The sequence below is a fragment of the Myotis nattereri genome (genome assembly GCF_964212035.1).
Source record: "Myotis nattereri genome assembly, chromosome: 18".
NCBI classification, from domain to species: domain Eukaryota; kingdom Metazoa; phylum Chordata; class Mammalia; order Chiroptera; family Vespertilionidae; genus Myotis; species Myotis nattereri.
In genome coordinates, this window is record NC_138093.1 from 30,727,554 (window position 1) to 30,747,309 (window position 19,756).

The 19,756-nt window shown below is 45.3% G+C and overlaps 2 protein-coding genes across 3 annotated transcripts in view; both read right to left on the reverse strand.

The window, feature by feature from the left end:
• The window catches only part of HSD11B1 (hydroxysteroid 11-beta dehydrogenase 1), a 30,280-nt gene extending 26,875 nt beyond the window's left edge, over window positions 1–3,405 (reverse strand). The window contains exon 1 of one of the 2 annotated variants that reach the window (XM_081112683.1): window positions 3,291–3,399. The gene's annotated coding sequence lies outside the window, so the exon portion shown is untranslated. Of the gene's footprint in view, window positions 1–3,290 lie in introns of both variants that reach the window. The other variant, XM_081112684.1, reaches the window with a different exon arrangement.
• A 7,456-nt stretch (window positions 3,406–10,861) lies between these two features.
• Window positions 10,862–11,847, reverse strand: G0S2 (G0/G1 switch 2). Its single transcript, XM_081111922.1, has 2 exons — window positions 11,706–11,847; window positions 10,862–11,575 (listed from the first exon to the last, which is right to left on the reverse strand). The coding sequence occupies exon 2, from the start codon at window positions 11,548–11,550 to the stop codon at window positions 11,239–11,241; it is 312 nt and encodes a 103-aa protein (XP_080968048.1). The 5' UTR covers window positions 11,551–11,575; window positions 11,706–11,847; the 3' UTR covers window positions 10,862–11,238.
• Between the last annotated feature and the right edge of the window lie 7,909 nt (window positions 11,848–19,756).

A 19,756-nucleotide genomic window follows, 5' to 3' on the forward strand; every position in this document is an offset into this window, starting at 1 on the left:
CTGCTCTCTCGGTTATTGTGGGGTTTTTATCTTCAGTGTCAGGGGCTTTTATTCCATGATTGATGATCCTTGGAGTCCATTCCTTGGCTGTTGGGGGTGCTGTGTGGAAAGGCAGGGCTGGCTAACTGTTGGCTCTACTGTAGGATAATCCAGAGGGTACTGGCCATTTTCATTGGCGGACCCCAAATGCCAGTGCCGTTAGCTGTTTTCTCTTTGGTTGAATACCTTCTGCACAGAGGAATCCTTAGTTTTTCTGCCTAGTGTGGGCTGAAGAGGGATATAAACCCGGCTGTTGGTGTTCCGGGAGCTGAGCCAGAACAAGGAGCTGGGGAATCTCATCTTTCAGGATGGAGTCTTTCTCTAATCCTGCTTCTAGCTCCATGCCTAAACCCACGCTCTGCTGAGCCCGCTGCCTCTTCGGCCAGTTTCTCCAAAATATAGACTTTCCTTCTTCAGTTGGAGGGCAGGAGAGGGGATCTGGAGTGTCTCCTATTGTTGGCCCCTCTGTCCCTCTCTGTTCTGAGATCCGATGCCCTGGTTCCTGAGACTCTCCCGGGCTCTGTGACTTCTTGTTGGCTTCCTGCCATGGGCACTTGGGCTTCCTCCAGCAGCCTCCAGTTTGCTAAGTCACGTATCACTCGTCCATTTACTTTCCCTCTTGCCAAAGAGTGTCGACATCTCTTATCCGCTATTGTTTCCATTCCAGTTCTCTTTGACCTTGTGTTTTATAGCATGTCAATTCTCCTACTGTGATAAGTGCATTTTGTATGAAAGCGGAAATGAATATGGCTTTTCAACTCCCAGGTTTAACCCTAGGTAGATAGCTCTTTCGAGGAGACTGTTGGGCTTGAAATGAGGGGAAACTTGTGACATCTTCTGTCTCCTCCCCTAGGTTACCCAAGAGTCAAGAGTGTGGAAATGAGACATTAAATCATTTTAATGGAAGGAAAGGAGGAAAAATATTTCATTTGTTTATTCATCCAGTCTTTCCAAACATTTATTGAGCACTAATAAATAATCTAACCTATGCTAGGGGCCAGGAATATAAAAGCTGAGCAATATTTGCTATCTTCCTTCAAGGAAGTTGTAGTTAATCATAAGGCAGGCAGGCAAGTAAATTAAAAGTCACGATAGTTAATAACATACTATACAGTAATAAGGGTGCGCAGATTGCCTTGTGCTAGCCATTTTCATGACGATGACCTCATTTCATTCTTGTTACCGTTTTTTACGTTGGATATCATTAACCATCTTTTGCAGATGAGAAGTTATTAGAGGAGTACAGAACAGGCTATCCAAATCAGCCCAGAGAGGGGGAAGGGCTTCTGGGAGGAGGTGGCCCTGGAGTTAAGTTTTGAAGGATAAGCACAAGTTATGGAGATGAAGTTGGGGGAAGGGCATTCCAAGCAGAGGGAACTCCCCGTGTTCAGGCAAGGGGTCTAGAAATAGCTCGGCATGCCCGAGGAACCTCACGTAGACTGAAATTGGAGAACATGGGGGCGTGGCCACTGAACTATAAGTATCCACGTTAGTCCAGATTGTGATCCTGGGCCTACTAAGGAGAGATGCAGAATATGTGCTTCCCTCTGTGAATCTGAGCAAATTAAAAAATATTATTTGTAAAATGGAGACGTCATGCGATTATATAAAGAGATGAAATATGTAACCCGGGATTAATGATAGGAATGTAAAATATTCTAGTTCTCTTAGGACAAACCTGCCTTAAATCCTTCTTCCATGGTCTCTAGTCCCCTGACAGTTACAAAACAGATTCTGGAAAATCTTAACTATTAGGCAAATCTTTTCTCTCTTTCCATTTTGGCCAGGCCAGGATTAATTGAGCAACTTTTAACAAAATATTTTATTTAATCAGCAGATGCAGTATTTATGAGTTCTCGGGCGTCTGGGGCATCTTTCCTGTAAAGTTTGGGTGGGACCAGGAGCATTGAGTCCCAGACTCCCCTCCACCACTGACAAACGTGTGACCTTGGACGAGGCCCTGCCCTTGCCTGGGCTTTAATTCCCTCACCTGGCAAATGAGAGGAATTAAATTAGATTAGTGTTAAGATTTGTTCCAGCTCAGAAACTGGCTGCAGGAAGCTTTGAGCTGTACTGAAATAATATAAAGAGCAACCTTGGATTTTTGGATTCTATTTTCATATCATGCTACAGAGGGAAAGGCAATTCCTTTTACATCTTGGCAAGCAAGCAGAAGTGAGATCCTTCTGTCTCTCCACCCTCCTTCCAGCTTCTGACTTTGATTTACTCACACCAATCTCCAACGAGAAATACTGGCACTAAAAAGCGCACCTCAGCGTGTCCCTCTGGATTCTTAGGCTCTGTTGGAAAAGTTGGGGGAGCGGGACTCTTAAAAGCCTGCCGTTGGGAAAACACATCGCCATCGTCTGTCTGTAGAGCTTTCCAAAGCCTGAGCCTCGCTGTTTAAATCCCTCCAAGACTGGATCAGTAAACCGCAAGCTTCTGGGTGATACTGTTATTGATGGCAAGTGAGGGTTCGGGTAAATGGTGGGAGTGGGGACTGGCATTTCCTGTTCCTGTCAGCGTTTCTCTAATGGGCCTGAAAGAAGTGCTTTTGAATTCGCTCTGCACAGGCTCTTTAAAAGCTCAGAAGGTCAGTATCCTAGCATCCTGGGCAGCCAGGCAGGACTGGGACTAAGGAACAGGTGAAGAGCACGTGAAGAACTTTGACTGACAACTGTAGGCCTCCCTTGGTCCATTGAACAAGACTTCTCGAAATAAAATGAGCCTTTCTCAAAGCTCCCGACCTCCATATTAATAATGTTCAACTGGCTGATGATTGGCTGCAAGATGCCGTTTCCAGCACTTTTAGCAATTCCCAGGAGATCGCCTGATGTTTGTACTCTGTCATCGGGTTAAAGCCAATTTTTTTAAAAAAATGCTTACGACCTGCAATCTTTGTAGGATTTCAAAGAACGTGCAGACATTTTAAAAAACTATTTTTTTGCAACATTTTCATTCCATCTTAACTTTCTGTCCCAGGATGATCAGAACGCTCTCGGTGCCAGTGACAGGCGTCTGGTTCCATCTGTCTTACATCTTCCCTCCTACACATTTATTTCATAACTCATTGGGCATTTCTTCTTTTTTTTTTCTCCCTTTGACCAGCATTTGACACTGAAATCTCTCTTCAGCCCAGCCCTCTAATTTATTCCATTATTTCAATAGTGGTTTTCTGAGTACTTCCTATGAACTAGGCCCTGACACAATGGTGATGCTATAAAACATAATGGGATTTTAAAAAGTCTTACCTTGAGGTTTCAACCAAATTTTACTTCTTTTTATGGATCTCCTTTTTTCCTTGTGCTTTTCTTCCCTTCTCTCCTCCTCTGCCTTCCCTTCTGTTTCATCTCTCTCTTCCTCTGCGGTTTCCCACTCTTTGGGGAGGGGCAAGATTTCCTGCTTAGAAGTTGGTTGGTTTCTGGGAGGAGTCAGAAGATCTGGTTCAGGACTGGAACCAGCTGGTCTGCCACCTGATACAAGGAGGTGAAACCCAGGTCAAGGAAGACCTTGTGCTGGGACCAAGGTTGCAGCCAGGAGACTCCCGGGAGAGGAGCCCTAAAGGGAAGCCTGAGTAGGCCAATCTTGGACTCAAGCATCGGGGTTCCCCAGGGGACAGAGGACCTCCTGAGGCAGCCCCAGGGCATGAGTGATTGGAAGTGGTCCTGGTTGCCCTGGAGACTTATCCATTCCTATTGTTAGCTTTAAACATGCCAGAGGCACACCAGGCAGAACCCCTGTCCCACCTTTAGCGCTTGCTCTCAGATTCCTGGCTTTGCCTCAAAGGAAAGTATTGAAACAAGAATTGAACAGATTTTCCCCTCCCACAAAGAGAGACTCCAGTGATCCAGTGTTCCCTGTGTAAGAGTTAAGAATTCTTTTCCATCAAAGTTATAGCTTAGATATTAACTCCCCCTATCTCCTGGCAGGTAGTTAATAATCTAATAAGTAACCAGAAGTGTAAACATTCCTGAAGAAGAGGTGGTATGTCCCACTCCCCTACAGACATCCAGTCTCCTTCCCTATAGCCTGCCTTTCTGCCTTTCTCTGCTTAGACATTGGCCCTAGACTGTGAAGCCACGCCCTTCAGACAATCAGGGTATGGTGCAGTAACTCGTCAGGGAATAGATAAAAATGAGAGCGGAATCCTCATTGTGTGTGTCTGCCTGCCCTATTGTTGCTAATGGCAGTGCACACTTTTGCGCAAAAGTAAGTCTTCCTTGCCGACTCATTTTCGAGTGTTTGTCTCATTCCCCCAACACCATTGAAGAGCATTTCTACACATTTCTCAATTACAAACCCCTTAAGCAATAATCTAGGTGACTTATAAACCATTAGGGTGATCCCATCAACAGGAGCATGGATGGTAGAGGGGAGAGAGGCACCTGCAAGAGGATCCAGGTAGGGTAGGGACTCCATAAGCAGGGACAATAATTCCGGCCTGATTTACACCAATTAGTGATGGAGCATCATACCCAGCTCAGAGGCTTTCATTCTTTTGGACTAAGGCATAGACAACAGTGTGTCAACAAAGAGGTCATTCTCTTCAACCATTTATGTATTCACCATTCAACAAAGAGTTAATGAGCACCTAGTCCATGCCAGGCACTGGCATAGGAGCTGGGAATAGAGTGATGAGCCAAACTAGGCATAGCTCTACCTTGATGGTGAGTATAATTGATGTGGTTGCACACTTGTCTCTTTGATATTTGGGGACTTCAATTTAGAGGAAGGGTTGAAGTTGTTGGGTGCTAATGTCTCCTTCGGAGCAGCATCACTGGACAGATTTTAGACGGTCATCTTTCTGTTTCTTAGTCAAAAAGGGACATTGGTTCTTCCAATGACCCTTCTGCTTATACAGACAGTCCTCGGGTTACGTTGGTCGGTCTGTCGTTATGTCGCCATCTTCCATTTATTTATAGAAAAAAAAAGTTCCGTCATTTCGACGTATGTACATATGTGCTTTATGTTTTTTTATTATTTATTTATTTACCACAAGTAAAGGTCGGGAATTGTTATCTTTCTTTTAATTTTTTTTTTTTTTTTTACTGTTTCACTTCATTACTGCTGTGTATGTGCTCCATGTGAGTGACGTAGGTGCTTATGTAGGTGGGTTCTGACTTAGGGCGAAAATCGCGTTATGTTGCACCGCAGGAACGGATCTCCGACGTAACCCAAGAACCTACTGTACTATCTACAGGTGTATTTACCTGTAGACTCCCAATTCTCAAAGGATAGAAGACCTTCTAGTCTTGTTTTCCTTTCAGAAGCCAGTTGTCTTATCTGGAGATTTCTAGCTCATTTACTTTCTGAGGCTCTCTGAAAATGTCCACCCACATATTGAATATTTTCTAAACAGTTCATTTTGGATTTCAATTAATTTTTTCTCTCATTAAATCCTTTTATTCATATTTGAGCCCATACGAAGAAAAAGGAAAAACAAAACAAAACAAAGCAATGTGAAAAAGAAAAGCCTCCTTAACTTCAACGATTATTCCACTCCAGAATACTCTTTTAAAATTTCTTGAAACCTGTTTTTATTTTTATTTAGTTTATAATTTTGAATCTTTTAAAAAAGGCTTCTGGAATTGTCTTTTGTACTGTATTTTAATTTTTTTCTTGCTCTCTGAAAACACTGTTTTTTTCGTTTGACACAGATGAGTTATTACAATGTTTTCTTTCTTACCCTTCTGGTTTTAAACAATTTTTTTTCTCCAGTTGAAGGACTAACAACTGAACTTGTTGTACTGATCTATAGTTCAGAACAATAATTATCAAATAAAATCTTGAGTTATGTAACAGATTTCTACCTGGCTTCCTGAGGATTAGGAAAATCCTTATTTATAACTCTTAATATGGCTGTATCTAGAGACCAAGGTTTAAATTTAACGTCTTTTTAAAAAACAATTCTATTTATTTGAACTAAAAACATCAGCAACAACAAAACAAACAAACAAACAAAAACCAAAGAATGGTTCATTCAACTTCTTTAGAGCTGCCTTCTGATTTTGCAATTTTATTTTATTTTATTTTTTTAAAATATATTTTATTGATTTTTTACAGAGAGGAAGGGAGAGAGATAGAGAGTTAGAAACATCGATGAGAGTGAAACATCGATCAGCTGCCTCCTGCACATCTCCTACTGGGGATATGCCCGCAACCCAGGTACATGCCCTTGACCGGAATCGAACCTGGGACCTTTCAGTCCACAGGCCGACGCTCTATCCACTGAGCCAAACCGGTTTTGGCTGATTTTGCAATTTTATATTGTGATTGCTCCCCCCCCTCCCCCCCTGAAAAATGAGTGGCTCACATCAAAGGTCAGGTAAAGGTGAGTGGAAAGAGAGAGAAATTAAATTAGGGTTGGTTTCAGAGTCTTTGAAAAGACCACGCTGGAGTTCAAATTTTGTTTTTTAAACCTCAGCATACTAGTTAAAGAAGCAAACTTGACTTTTAGATTTCTGGGGTTCCTCTTAAATGTATTAATTTATTCTGGGGTTCCTTATAAATGAATTAATTTGTTGATTTTGACATGCCAAAAGTTCTCCATAATGGCCATTGTTATTCTAAATAAAATGCTTTTTATCAAAGTAAGTGCAAGAGTTAGGATTACAGGGCAACTTTATATGGAAATCAGGAGTTTATCCAAGAGGAAGTTGGGGTTGTGACACAGGAGAACCCAAGAGAGGCAACTTAGTGAGAGTGTGTGCCTGCAAATGGTATCTTGGGTTCCCTTTATAAGCAAAAGTTAGGAGTGGGACATGCAGCTAATGACCTGACAGTCTTTGACCCTGGCATGCAGACTAAAAATAATCTGCCACACATTGATAAGACAGTGCCCACATGAGTGTTCTGTAGAATCTAATGCTAAGTTTGACCAATTGCCCTTTCCTGAACTGGTCACCAGTCTAATGGACATCCTGCCATTATACCTTAGGACCAGTTTGGACTAGATGGGTGACTTATTGTGCCATTCCATATGAAATACGCCCTTATTCATCTATGAGAAACAATGTATTCCAGAACAAAACAAAAACACATATAATGAGACTTTTTAATATAGACAAGTAAAAGCAAAAGAAAAGTGAGCACCAGGAGAAGAAGCCGTTGAATGGCAAAAATAATTGTCAAATGGTACACCTCCCAAACAAAAGGTCTAATATACAGAACTATGTCTATTTATTCAACGATCTATTTTCCACACCAAATATCTAATGACCTTATACAAACACCTAGCTATAATTAACCAGAATGCACACCTGCAAACTAAAATTCCCAATTACTTTATACAAAGATTAAGGGCTAAGAATTTTATACAATGTCCTGCTTGGTTAAAAATCATAGAAATGGTGAGAACTCAATGAAATTAGCTGGAACTCAGTAAGTACATTGCTGATTTGGGGGAAGCATGGAGTTCAGGGAGTGGTGTCCTTCCTGAGACCTAAGTGGGCTGACATCATTTATGGAAGCATTTACTTGTTGATGGCGGGCACTCTGAAATTTATTTATGGGTGAGTTAGTTCCTGGTTGGCTGACCCTCAGGGCTATCACTGATTGATTGGCTTATAAAAGTGTCTTAAATGAGGTGAGCTGTCATTGATTGAGCCAAGGGGTTTAAAACTAATTCTGGGTACAATGATTATAGAGCAATCAAACTTTCCCCAAGAATGTGGTAACTTTTTCATATTCTCTCAGTTGATTTTTACTATTTGTTTTCACTAGAACATAGTGCAAATTGGCATCTAATAAGACATAAAATAATATATTTATTTATGTTCATAGATCAGAGTTCCATGGAGTTTTGTACTGAGCAAGTTGACTAATAAGTATTTCATTATGACAAAGTTTGAGAACCATTAGGTTCAACCACTAGGTTTAGGCATTTTCTACGAGGCAAGAGTATTAGTTAGATAAATTTAATCAGGAAATAGTTTATTTGGGGGATTAAACTCATTACTTTTAATAGTCATCCAGCCAGAAGGAAAATCTTTGTCAGCATGCTGAGAAAAAGAGCAAAGAGGCATTGGAAGTAGAGAAGAAGGGATGGTGGGTTCTAGAGAAGCAGCCCTTATTTGGTGGTTGTTCTAACAGAATCCTAGCATCTTATAATTGGATGGGACCTCAGAGGTCATAAGACGAACATCCCTCCAAGTTCAGAAATTTCCTCTCCATGTTATACCATCCTGGCAGATGATGTCTAACTTCTGCTTGGGTGCTTTTAGTAACGAGGCTCTTACTATACATCCCAAGACAAGCTGTTGTTTGGAAATGCTCTGATTTCTTAATGACCTAAGATCTGTTTCCTTGCTAGTCCTAGTTCAAGCCACAGACAATAAGTCCATTTGATTGTATTTCATTGGACCAATAGGGCAGCCCTTCAACTACTTGAAGGCACTTGCTAGGTGACACTACTGTCACTTCCTCTCTTCTCTAGTGATTTGATTCTTCTGTATGTCAGAGGGGTTCTGGACTGTTATCTGCCCAAGTCACTCTAATCAAAGCATTTTTGTCCTAAATGATAGCAACAACAGCAATTACAATTACTGTCATTGGCTGAAAGATTACTACAGTTGACCCTTGAACAATATGGATTTGAACTGCATGGATCTAGTGAGAGAGAGAAACATCATTGTGAGAGAAACATCGTTCTGTTGTCTATTCTATATGTGCCCCAACCAGTGTTGGAACCTGCAGTCTAGGTATGTGCCCTGACTGGGAATCGAACCCGCAACCTTTTTTGGTGTACAGGATGATGATGCTCCAACTAATTTAGCCACCTGTCCAGGGCCGAGAGCTTTTTCAATAAATACTTATACATGTTCCAATCCGTGGTTGGGAGTCCACAGACTTGGAGGGCCTACTATATGCATTGATCTACACTATTTTATATAGGGGGGTTGAACATTCACAGATTTTGGCATTCACTAGGCGAGGAGGGTAGCTGGAACCAATCCCCCATGGATAATGAAAGTAGTTAAGTTTTGGGGAAGTCAAAAATTACACGTGGATTTTCGACTGTAACAGAAGTCAGTGCCTCTCACATTGTTCAAGGGTTCACTGTATATGCCAGGTACTCTCTAAGCACTTCACTCATTTAATTTGCAAAATTATGCCACGAGGAAGGAACTATTTTATAGGTGAGAAAATAGTTTACGTAACTTGAGGTAGGCAGTTTATAAGTAACTTACTTGTTTCAGGCCTTAGAACTCACAAGCAGGGAGTCAGATTGCAAATCCAAACGCTCAGGCCGTGGGACTTAACTTCTCTTGTTTCCCACCTGCGGATTGCCAAGTGAAACAAAACCACCTCCTCTTCCCTCTTCCTGGACAGTCTGCTTTCCCCAATAAGGTGTTGCCTTGTTTTGGCAGCCCTGTCACCAGCTCTTGTTGGCTCATACTGGACTTGTAATTGGTGAAGATACCTATGTCTTTTTCCACGTGATCTGCTGCTAGAATAGGCCTTCACAATTCCGTGAGCATGCAACTGGTTTTTCTGGACCGAAATTCTGCGCTGAATCTCCTTCCCTATTTAGTTTCAATCAGTGAAGGTCACTGCATGAAGGAAGAACAGTCTGGCAGTGGGTCAGTTGGGGGAAATGTCCTAGGGGGTGGTTTCAGCTGTTGAGAGCTGGACACAGTGGTGGCTAAATGCGAGGAGGAATAATTAACATAAAAGGAGAGGCACTTGGGTAGACCAACTGGGAGAATAAGATTGGACGTTTAAAGTCAGGCTATGTCTTAATATAGGGATGAGGTTCCCAATTTGGAAACCGAGAGAACAGGGGTGCCACTGATATTCTTTTCTTCCTTTAAACATATCTCTTTCCCCTCGATTATTCTCACCGAGTTCTGGTTGTTCTTTGGTTTGTCGTGATAAGGATACATTTCAGGGAGAGATGACATTTGATCAGGGCCAGGAACCCTGGGTAGAATTTGAGCTGGCAGAAATACAATGGAGGGATGCGTGGGAGGGGGTGGTGGTGGAGAGGGTCTGATCAGAGGCAAAGACAGGAGTCATTGGGATGTTTGGCAAAAACGCATCGCTACTGATGGCGAGTGACATGTCTGTACCTGGCTCGGGCAGGAGACACATTAAAATCGCAAGGAGAGTGGCATCAAGCCCATGTCCCTCGTTACCTCTTTAAGAGTCATTGTTCAAAATTTCCTTTGCTGAGCCCTATAGACAGACACTCGGAATTAGTCATTGCCGCAAAGCAAGCTTGGTCCCTGGAGGAAGAGGACTCAGATCTGTGACAACCGGTCTTTTGTCCTTCTAACCTCAGGTGTCTCTTACTGCAATTTGCGTTTCGAGGGAGGAAGGCTGGGTAGAGCTAGACATCCAATTAGGGGTTCTTGGGAGCTTGCCTTCCCTGGCTTTCTACCAGCTGGCTGGTTTCCCCCCTCCCCCTCCCCTTCTCCTTCCTTCTCTCCCTCTTTCCCTTGCTAACATATGGTTAGGAAGAAAGAGGTATCAGCCATAGGAGCCTGTGGTGCACAGGTGAGAAATGACAAATGCACTTTCTGTCCCAGAACTGATCAGTATCTCCCATGCATGTCCCCTAGCTCAGAAGCTGATCTTCTGATTTTAAAATGCCAAGTTTGGTGGGACTTAGGGAAGTTTCTCGCTTCCCACTGCCAACGTGAGACAAAACCAAATCCTCAACCAACTGAGAAGCATGGGATGTGAGTACCAGAGTCCCCAGCAGGACAGGGAGGTTAGCCTGACCTGCAGGAAGCTGGGCTCTGCAGGGCTCACTCAGGGAGACCCCCTATCCTGCCCGCCCACGGAGGGAACCATGCCCCCCAGGAATCAGACACAGATATAGTACAAAATGTTTTCATTTTCAAAATGCAAAATAATGGTCATTGTAAAAATAATAACAATAACAATAATATAAAAAGCATCTCTCCTCCTTCTGCCCCGGTGCAAAATGACAGGTGCACTCCGCTCAGAGACACGTGGCTTTGGACATGCCACCCCTCCGCAGCGCTGCACGGCAGCAAACCCACCCCAAACTCCTTTTGGTGAAATCCGTGAGCTTCAGTTCTAGCAGGCAGCGGCTTCTCCGAGGTCCACACGGCTCAGGACTCCTGCGCTCCCCTGCTGGAATCAGCTCCGGTCTCCGCCTCCGTCTCTCTCTTTCTCGCTCGCTCTCTTTCTTTCTCCTCTCGCCCACCCTCTGCGGGGCGCCCACAGTTTCTAGGAGGCGTGCTGCCGGTTGGAGAGGGCCCGGCTGCAGAGGGTGGCTTCGTGCTGCTTGCCTTTCTCCGGCAGGGCCTGTGTCTGCAGGGCCTGGCGCTCCCGGGCGGCCCGCAGCTCGGCCACGGCGGCCTCCTCGTCCCGCAGGCGGCTGGCGGCCGTGAAGGGGCTGCACACAGTCTCCACCAGGACCAGCACCACGCCGAACAGGGCCAGCACGCCGCCCATCACGTACACCTTCACCAGCTTCCGGCTGGGCTTCTGGGCGATCATCTCCTTGACCAGAGGAATCAGCTCCTGCACCGTCTCCATGCCGGCTCTCGGGGACAGAAGGGACCTGGGGAGGAGCGGAGCAGAAGGGGGGCCGTTAGTCCCCGAGGGATGGCTCGCTCCGGCGGCCGCAGCATCCTCCCCCAGCCCCGCAGGGAGGACCCCCAGCCCCGCCGCGCCCAGCCCCGCCGGCTCACCTGATCCGCACAGCGAGCTCCTAGGAGGCAGCGCGAGCTGGGCAGTGAGCGCGTCCGTCCGTCCGTCCGGCCGGCCGGCTCCGCGTTCTCCTCCTCTGTGGCCGCTGCGGCTCGTCCAGCTGGAGACTCCACAGCTGACACCCCGTCGGCGTCCCGCGGTCGCTTAAATCTTCCTCCTGGACCCGCCTCCAGGGCTCCCTGGGTTGGGGCCAGCGCCGGGTGCGCGCTTGCCAAAGAGGCGGAGGAGGGGCGGGGAGAGCCGGAAGGGGGGCCGGGAGAGGGGGAGGAGCGGGGCAGGGAGGGGGTGGGGCGGCCACGAGCTGTGCACGCCGGGGCCGTGTGAACTGGGGCCTGGGAGGGGGAGACCGCGCCAGGGTGCAGGGGAGGGCAGACCTGCACGTGGGAGGTCCTGCTCCAGGTGCGTGCAAGGGTGAGAACCCGAGCCCAAGGTAACTGCGTGCATTTGCCACCCGACTCTCTCTGGGTGGTGTGGGTGGGTGCACAGCGTCCCTAGTCCCGGGCAGCCTGAGAAGGACCCCTAAGGAGCACATCTGGGGTTCTACCTGAGAGGAAACAGCATTCGTTTTTATCCAGAAGGGTGTCATCTTCCCACAGTTGGGGGGATCGTAGAAGAGAAGGCAAGGGGGAGGGATGGGGTACAGAACAGAGCAGGTGTCCAGGCTCTGCCTAAGGCCTTGTGCCCGGATACCACCGTTTCTTTCTGGCCTGACTGGTTTTATTCACAGGTGCTTGCATTGTGAGGGTCACCTGAGAGATAACTTACTCACTGAGGGTGCCCTGTTAGCACAGGTGGGGTGTGTGTGTGTGTGTGTGTGTGTGTGTGTCTGTGCCTGCAGGTGTTTGTGTATGTATTTCTGTGTATCAGGGAACTGCCATTAAATCCAAATCGCCCTCTTTCCCCAGTGAGAAGCGAAGTTGGGGGCTTGGGTGTGGGGGGAGACGGAGATGGAAGAGGGGTTGTCTGTAAAAGTTAGCCTGCAGGTCTGGAATGTTAGCATTTCGTGCTGTCCTCAAAAGTTATTTGCCGCTTCCCTGGATCTGGGGGCGCAACTACCGTGTCAGCTCAGCTCACCATAGTTTAGGGGAGAAGAGTGACAGTTGAGTTTGGTAAGAAGGTCAAGAATGGAGAGTACTCTTGGAAGTGTGAGGATGGTTGGACTGATTGTGACTAGGATTAAACATCATCGTGTGTGTGTGTGTGTGTGTGTGTGTGTGTGTGTGTGTGTGTTGTGGGGGGAATGGAGGGGTAAGGGAGTAGGGGGATGTAGGGGGGTTCTGATTTAGCTTTGTTCTCCATATGTCAGAGTCAGCAAGTGAGGAAAAGGAGAAACTGGTAGGCCAAAGGGCTTTAAACTAGGAAAGGGAGAGGGCAGGGGGAGGAAGGGGGAAATCGGAGTGGCCAGAAAATTGCAAAGGTCAGTGATGCAATCTTGCAACAGCCTGTCACAATCATTCAAGCTAAGCCCCGCAGGGAGGGTTAGGAGGAAGAGCTGTTTCAGGGATCAAAAATTTGAGTCTCTGAAAAATTTAACAGTAATCTTTCTTTGGTGGTGGTGGTGGTGGGGGGGGAATAAGGCAGTTTCCCAGACAATTTAGTTAAAAATGGTAACAATAACTACTTCTTGCCTGGGCTATTCATAGTTCAGGAGATAGGATTGGTTTGTGCAGATTGGTCAAGGTTACCTAAATGGCTAATTTAACATTATACATTTCTGTCTGTGCACAGTGGTCAAGGTGACAGTGGTCCTAATTGGGATTATTTCTGGGAAGATTGTATCCCCTGCTTATTATCCTTTTAAACTTGTCAGGCAGGAAAATTTTAGAACAAGGAGAGATGGATATTATTCTTGGCATTTTCTTTGAATCTCTAATAACTGGCAGAAAGGATCTGTAGGCTTTCCCAAGATCTATGAGTGTCGCAAACATGGTGGCTTTTGGGAGAACATGTTACGTGCATCTTAATATCAGGGCCTTTACCTGGTTTCTGCTCTGAAGGTGAGTCAGCCCAGCGATGAACCCAATACTCCGAAATTAACATGTCAGTATTTCCGGTGTTTCTGTAACTCGAAGGACGCAAACCACATGTCCTTCAAGGTCAGCAGACTGTACTTTATCTGGGGTTCCCCTTTCTTGTGATTTCTGGTGGCAGGGCACATCGTCACCTCACATGAGTTCTTTTCCTCTTTTAAATATATTTTATTGATTTTTTACAGAGGGGAAGGGAGAGAGATAGAGAGTTAGAAACATCAATGAGAGAGAAACATTGATCAGCTGCCTCCTGCACATCTCCCACTGAGGATGTGCCTGCAACCCAGGTACATGCCCTTGACCGGAATCGAACTTGGGACCTTTCAGTCTGCAAGCCGACGCTCCATCCACTGAGCCAAACCGGCTTCGGCTCTTTTCCTCTTTGATAATCTGACTTCAACCCCCAGACCTCACCAGCTTGCTGGCCAGGGCTGGGCAGAGAGGGCGGCACGTGCCATGCCTTGGGGTTGCCTGTGGAGTTGCTGTTCTGGTTTAGGTGTTAGCTGGGGCTGAGGGAGAGATGAAGGGAACAGAAGGCCGAGGAATCCACGATCACCCCCTAGCTAGGAATTGCTGACACAGCTCCTCTGTCTGGGTGGGGAAAGAGAACCCAGCCTCTAGGGTGGGGGATGAGATAGGGCTTGGGAAACAAAGCCCATGCATTAAAGCACTGATGTCACTTTAGAGGTGGAAAGTCTTGTGTTGCAAGACACAGGTCAGTCACAGGTTATTGCTGTGACAGTCTGAGCAGCCTTGGTGACCAACGGTCCCTCTTTGCCCAGGACTGAGGGGTTTCCCCCAAGATGCATGACGTACAGTGCTGAAACTGGGGCTGTCCCGGGCTGTCAGGAACAGCTGGTCACCCTACCCTTGAGTCTACCCCAATATTTAATTCTTGACATTTCTAGGAAGACAGAGACGGCTAGTTTAAAATGTATTTTGCTTTCCAAGTCCCTTTCTTCCAAACATTAAGGTACCCAGAGCCACATGCAGAGAAATCAATAAAAAGGGGTGACGTGTAGTCCAAGGGGGAAGTAGGGAAGAGAGAGCTGTCCCTACAGCTGCGCCTTGGAGACTGAAGGAGCAGGGGACAGAGGTCTTTTGGGTGGTTGGTTACGTATGAACCTTAATCATGAGTAGCATTATTTTGTTATCCCATCATCCCATCACCCAATGCCCTGCTTTATTCTTCTCAGCAGCCCTTAGTACTGACTTTTATATAGATATGATTATTGGTTTGCTTTCTGTGTTGTCTTCCACATCCTTTGGAAAATGAGCTTCATGAGGACCTGGACTTCATTTATTTCTTCTCTGGGTCTTCAGGGCCCAGTATATTTCTTGGTACATAGTAGATGCTTAATAGGTAACTATGGGATTAATGAATGTCATTCCCACTGGCCTGTGAAGCCTGGTGTGTGGGGAACCATGTTTTCTAAGTTTGCATGCAGTAAGGTTTTTAGCGGATGTTCAAAAAAGCATTCAGCCTTTTTTTTTGGGGGGGGGGGTTGCTGTTAGTCCTCTTTCAAATCTATCTCAAATACGACCACCGAATAAATCTTCCTAAATTACATTTTATTCTTCATTGCCTGTGTAAAGCCTGGGGTGATTGCTCACCCACATGATGAATTTATGGATTCTGCATGTTGCATTTCTTGGAATCTAGGACTTCTATGATCTGATCTTCTCTACTCATCTAACTTTCTTCCCTGCTCATCTCCAACAAGAACCCTTAGCTCCACAGGTGGCTTTGTCACAGCCAAAGAAGTAACTCATTTGCATTGTTGCTGCCTCACCTTGGCTTATACTCTTCTTCCTCGCTGGAATGCTGTTCCCTTTCTATTCTGTCTTCCCTCCTTCAATTCATGTGCTCCAAGAAGCCACCAGCACCTGTGCCAGCACACCCTGACCACTCCTTTCTGTGAACTGCAGCTGCCTTTGTGTCTTGTACTGCACAGGTTGGCACTCCGTTGTGGACTATGCCATGCAGTTCTCCATTGTTTCCTGTGGGCTTGCCCTGGATCTGTGCAAGACCAGATATTTGTACCCTTCATGGTGCTAGCATATAATAGGGGCCCAATCAATGCTAGTTTCACAGACCTGGAAGTCAGTACTGGGATAGAGACTGCAAAATGATCAGTGAAGACTCTCTTGGGAAGTTATTTTGGGCACATTGGCTTGCCCTTAGGGTTATAATTACCCAAGCCCTGGCAACTTGGCTTAGTTCCCTCCACTCTGGGTTCCTCACCTTTCACTTGCACTCCCAGCTTAGTGTCTGACGTGGCAGCGATTGGCTCACTCTCGGGCACCCCTCCAACCTGCTCCTGGGACACCAGGGCCTTGTTAAATCAACTCTGAAGAACAGACCCTTCAAAGACATTTTGCTTTTGTCCCTCATGACTTCTGGTCACGCAGAGCCACCAGCTGCCAGTGCATGCAGATGTGCTGGGAGCCGTGGGGAGCCATGGGCACCCTGCTGCCCACATACCACATCTGAATTTCAGCGCTATACTTTACAGATTGCAACCAGCACAAGGGACTTCCCCCAAGCTCCAATATTAGCTGGACTTGAGAGTACCGGGATCTGGAGCCAAATAGACTTGGTTTCGTTTAAGTCTTGGCTCCTCTTCCCAGGGTCTGACCTTGGAAAAGTGACTTAACTTCTCTAGCCTCCATTTTCCTATCTGTAAAGTGAGAGTGATGGTAGCCCCTATAAGATGGGGTGTGGTGAGGCTTGAGTGAGCTAGACCACTATATAGGGCTTAGTGGTCTGGCACCAACGAAGCAATCAATATGTTATTGATTCAGTTATTATTCTTTTATTATTTGGTTGTCTTTACCTCCTGCTCCATGTCAGAAGTTCCCATGGTCCTTTAAGGTCCAAAAATCTTTGTTGAAGCTAGCTGTGTATTCAATACTGTGTTAAGTATGGTTATAAAAGCAGAATACAAAATTGTCCTTGCCCCAAAGTAGCTCATATTCCAGTTGAGGACACAGACATTAGGTTAGTTGTTGCATTATACCAGGATAAGCACAATAATGGAAATATATACCAGGTATACAAAGAATAGAGTGAGAAATACATTGATTCAATTCAGGAAGGAGGTAATCAAAGAAGACCCAAGAGTGGATGATGACTGAGCAGCTTAGGGTATTAAAGGATGGATAGTGTTCACCGGGGAACGCCAGGGTAGAGTGGGGGCCAGGGTTGGGAGGTTGGAATGAGAAAGGACTGCATATGAAAATGGGAGGATGCAGGAGAAAGCTTTGCATGGTCCAGGAGAAGTGAGGCAAGATTGGTGTTAGAGCATAAAGGATGGGTTTCGGGAAATGGGGGAAACGAAGCAGTGGTAGGCAGGAGTCAGATATGGAACAATTACATGAATGATCAACTGCATATGCCATACCTAGCAGCTGCTGGCCACTCCCTTTGCCTAGGAACACCTTCTCCTTGGCTTCCAGGATAGCATAGTCTCCTAGTTTCCCTCCTGCCCTATTCTGGGCACTCAGTTCTTTTTCTCACTTTTGCTTTTTATACAACTTATAAATGTCAGCATTTCTCAGGACTCAGTGTTGGGGCCTCTTTTCTTACCCTACACGCTCCTTTAGGTGATTTAGTTTTCTCCCAAGGCTCCCATTACTGCCTCAGTGCAGATGACATACTACAAACCTGAGCTCTAGCCCTGTGCCCCCTGTCTGTGCTGCATCTCCACTTGGATATCTTGCAGGTATCAAGCTTACCTTGTCTAAAGCCAATTCAACATTTCTACCCCTTAAACTTGCATCACCATCTTTTTTATTTTAGGCTTCATGTCTGCCTAGTAGCTCAGGCCCTAAGCCTGGGAGTCATCCTTTATTCTTCTCGCTCTGTCATCTTTCACATAAACAATCACCAAGACTTGTCATTCTGCCTCTTAAGTATCTCTCGATTTTATTTCCTTTCTACGCCAGTAAGGAAGTGAATTATTCTGCAACGACATCAGCTTGAAGGAAGACCCCAAGATCCAGATGAGGATGCAACCCACCAGACAACTTGATTTATTAGCTTCTTGAGACCCCCGAGGCGCTGTGCCAGACGGCTGGCTACAGAAGTGTGAGTTAATGAGTGCATTTTGTTCTATTGTTTGTAGTAATTTGCTACTTAGCGATTGAGAACTAATATAAGCTGCATGCTAGGAGCTCCTGCTGGGTTGACAGGAAAAAACCCATTTGAACTTGACAAAGCCCTTGCTGGTTTGGCTCAGTAGATAGAGCGTCAGCCTGTGGACCAAAGGGTCCTGGGTTCGATTCCAGTCAAGGGCATGTTCCTTGGTTGCAGGCTCCTCCCTGGCCAGGCCCTGGTTAGGGCTTGTGCAGGAGGCAATTAATCAGTATATTTCTCTCACATCGACGTTTCTCTCTGACTTTCCCTCTCTCTTCCACTCTCGCTACAAATCAATGGGAAAATATCCTTGGATGAGGATTAACAAAACAACAACAACAACAACAAACTTGACAAAGACAAGGAAGACTAACCAGGATGGGAAGAACCTGGCTTAGATTCTGTGGTCCATCGTCACCTTGAACTCCCTTGACCTTCTCTGTTTCTTTTGTTTTTACCCAGAAAGATTTAACCATGGTTGGAGTCAGTCAGCTATCTGTTCTATATCAATCTATACCCAAGTAGTTTATTATTGCTGGAGTAAATTACCCTTTCAGGCTGACTGTATTTTCTGTGAATTTAAGACCACAAATCTCAAATGGGCAATCTGCTATAATTTATTGTGTTACCCAAGTCACTTATCTTTATTACTCTCTGAAAAGACAGCTCATGACCTGGTGAAATAGAAAGAATCAGACAGGAGCTACTTAATTTTCCAACCACCAAATCTATCTGCTCTCCTTTCTGTCACATTACCAGGGAGGAAGCATTCCTGATTATTTCTATAAAGAACTGCCCCTCCATCTAATCCAGGCTCATCTAATTAAGGTTTTGGGAGTCCATGAATAACTCAGGTTGCTTTAGGCTATAAGTAAGAAAATCTAATTCAAAATGACTAAATAATAAGAAAAATATATGATTTTCCTTAAGCAGGGATTTCAGGATCAATTAATTCGGTAGTGAAACGTTATCAAGAACCCGGGTTCTTTCCATCTTTGCAATCTTATATCCCCAGCATGGAGACTTATTATAGTCTTCACATTCTGATTCCAAGATAGTTGCCACAGTGCCAGGCATTTCATTCAATATGACAACATCCAGTGAAAGGAGAGAGGATGTTCTTTCTCTTTTATTGCCAAAGAAAGCTTGCCTAGAATCCTTCCAGAGACTTCCTTTCATGGCCAGAACTGGGATGAATGCCCATCCCTAAGACTACTTGAAGGAAAGAATTACCATCTTGAGCTTAGACCAGTAGTCTCCTTGGGAACAGCGGCAGCAACATCATCTGAGAACTTGGGAGAAATGCAGATTTTGGGTATGGATTTTGGGTAGGGAGTGAATGCCTGCCATATCTCTCCCCTTTCCTAAATAATTATTTTCTCCTTTCATATAGTATTCTGTTAGCATACAAACATACTCTAATATATATTTTTTTAAATGTATTTTTACTGATTTCAGAAAGGGGAGAGGGGGAGAGAGATAGAAACATCAATGATGAGAGAGAATCATTGATCGGCTGACTCCTGCACAACCCCTACTGGGGATTGAGCCTGCAACTTGGGCATGTGCACTTGACCGGAATTGAATCCAGGACCCTTCAGTTTGCAGGCCGACACTCTATCCACTGGGCCAAAACAGGGAGGGCATACTCTAATATCTGAAAAGTCTAGTCCACGAAAAAAAAAAGTCTAGTCCATGACCCCAAATCACTATCCAGCTGTTGCATGGTTTTTTGCTCCTCTTCATAACTAAAACTACTTATTATCAGTTGTCTACAATCACTGTAACAGTTTCTTCATCAACCATTCACTCTTTTACCCATTGCCATGTGGTTTCCATTCCCACCACCCCACCAAAATCTAAT

Coding starts and splice junctions, on each gene's coding strand:
- G0S2 (XM_081111922.1), bottom strand. CDS start 11,550: ATGGAGACGGTGCAGGAGCTGATTCCTCTGGTCAAGGAGATGATCGCC.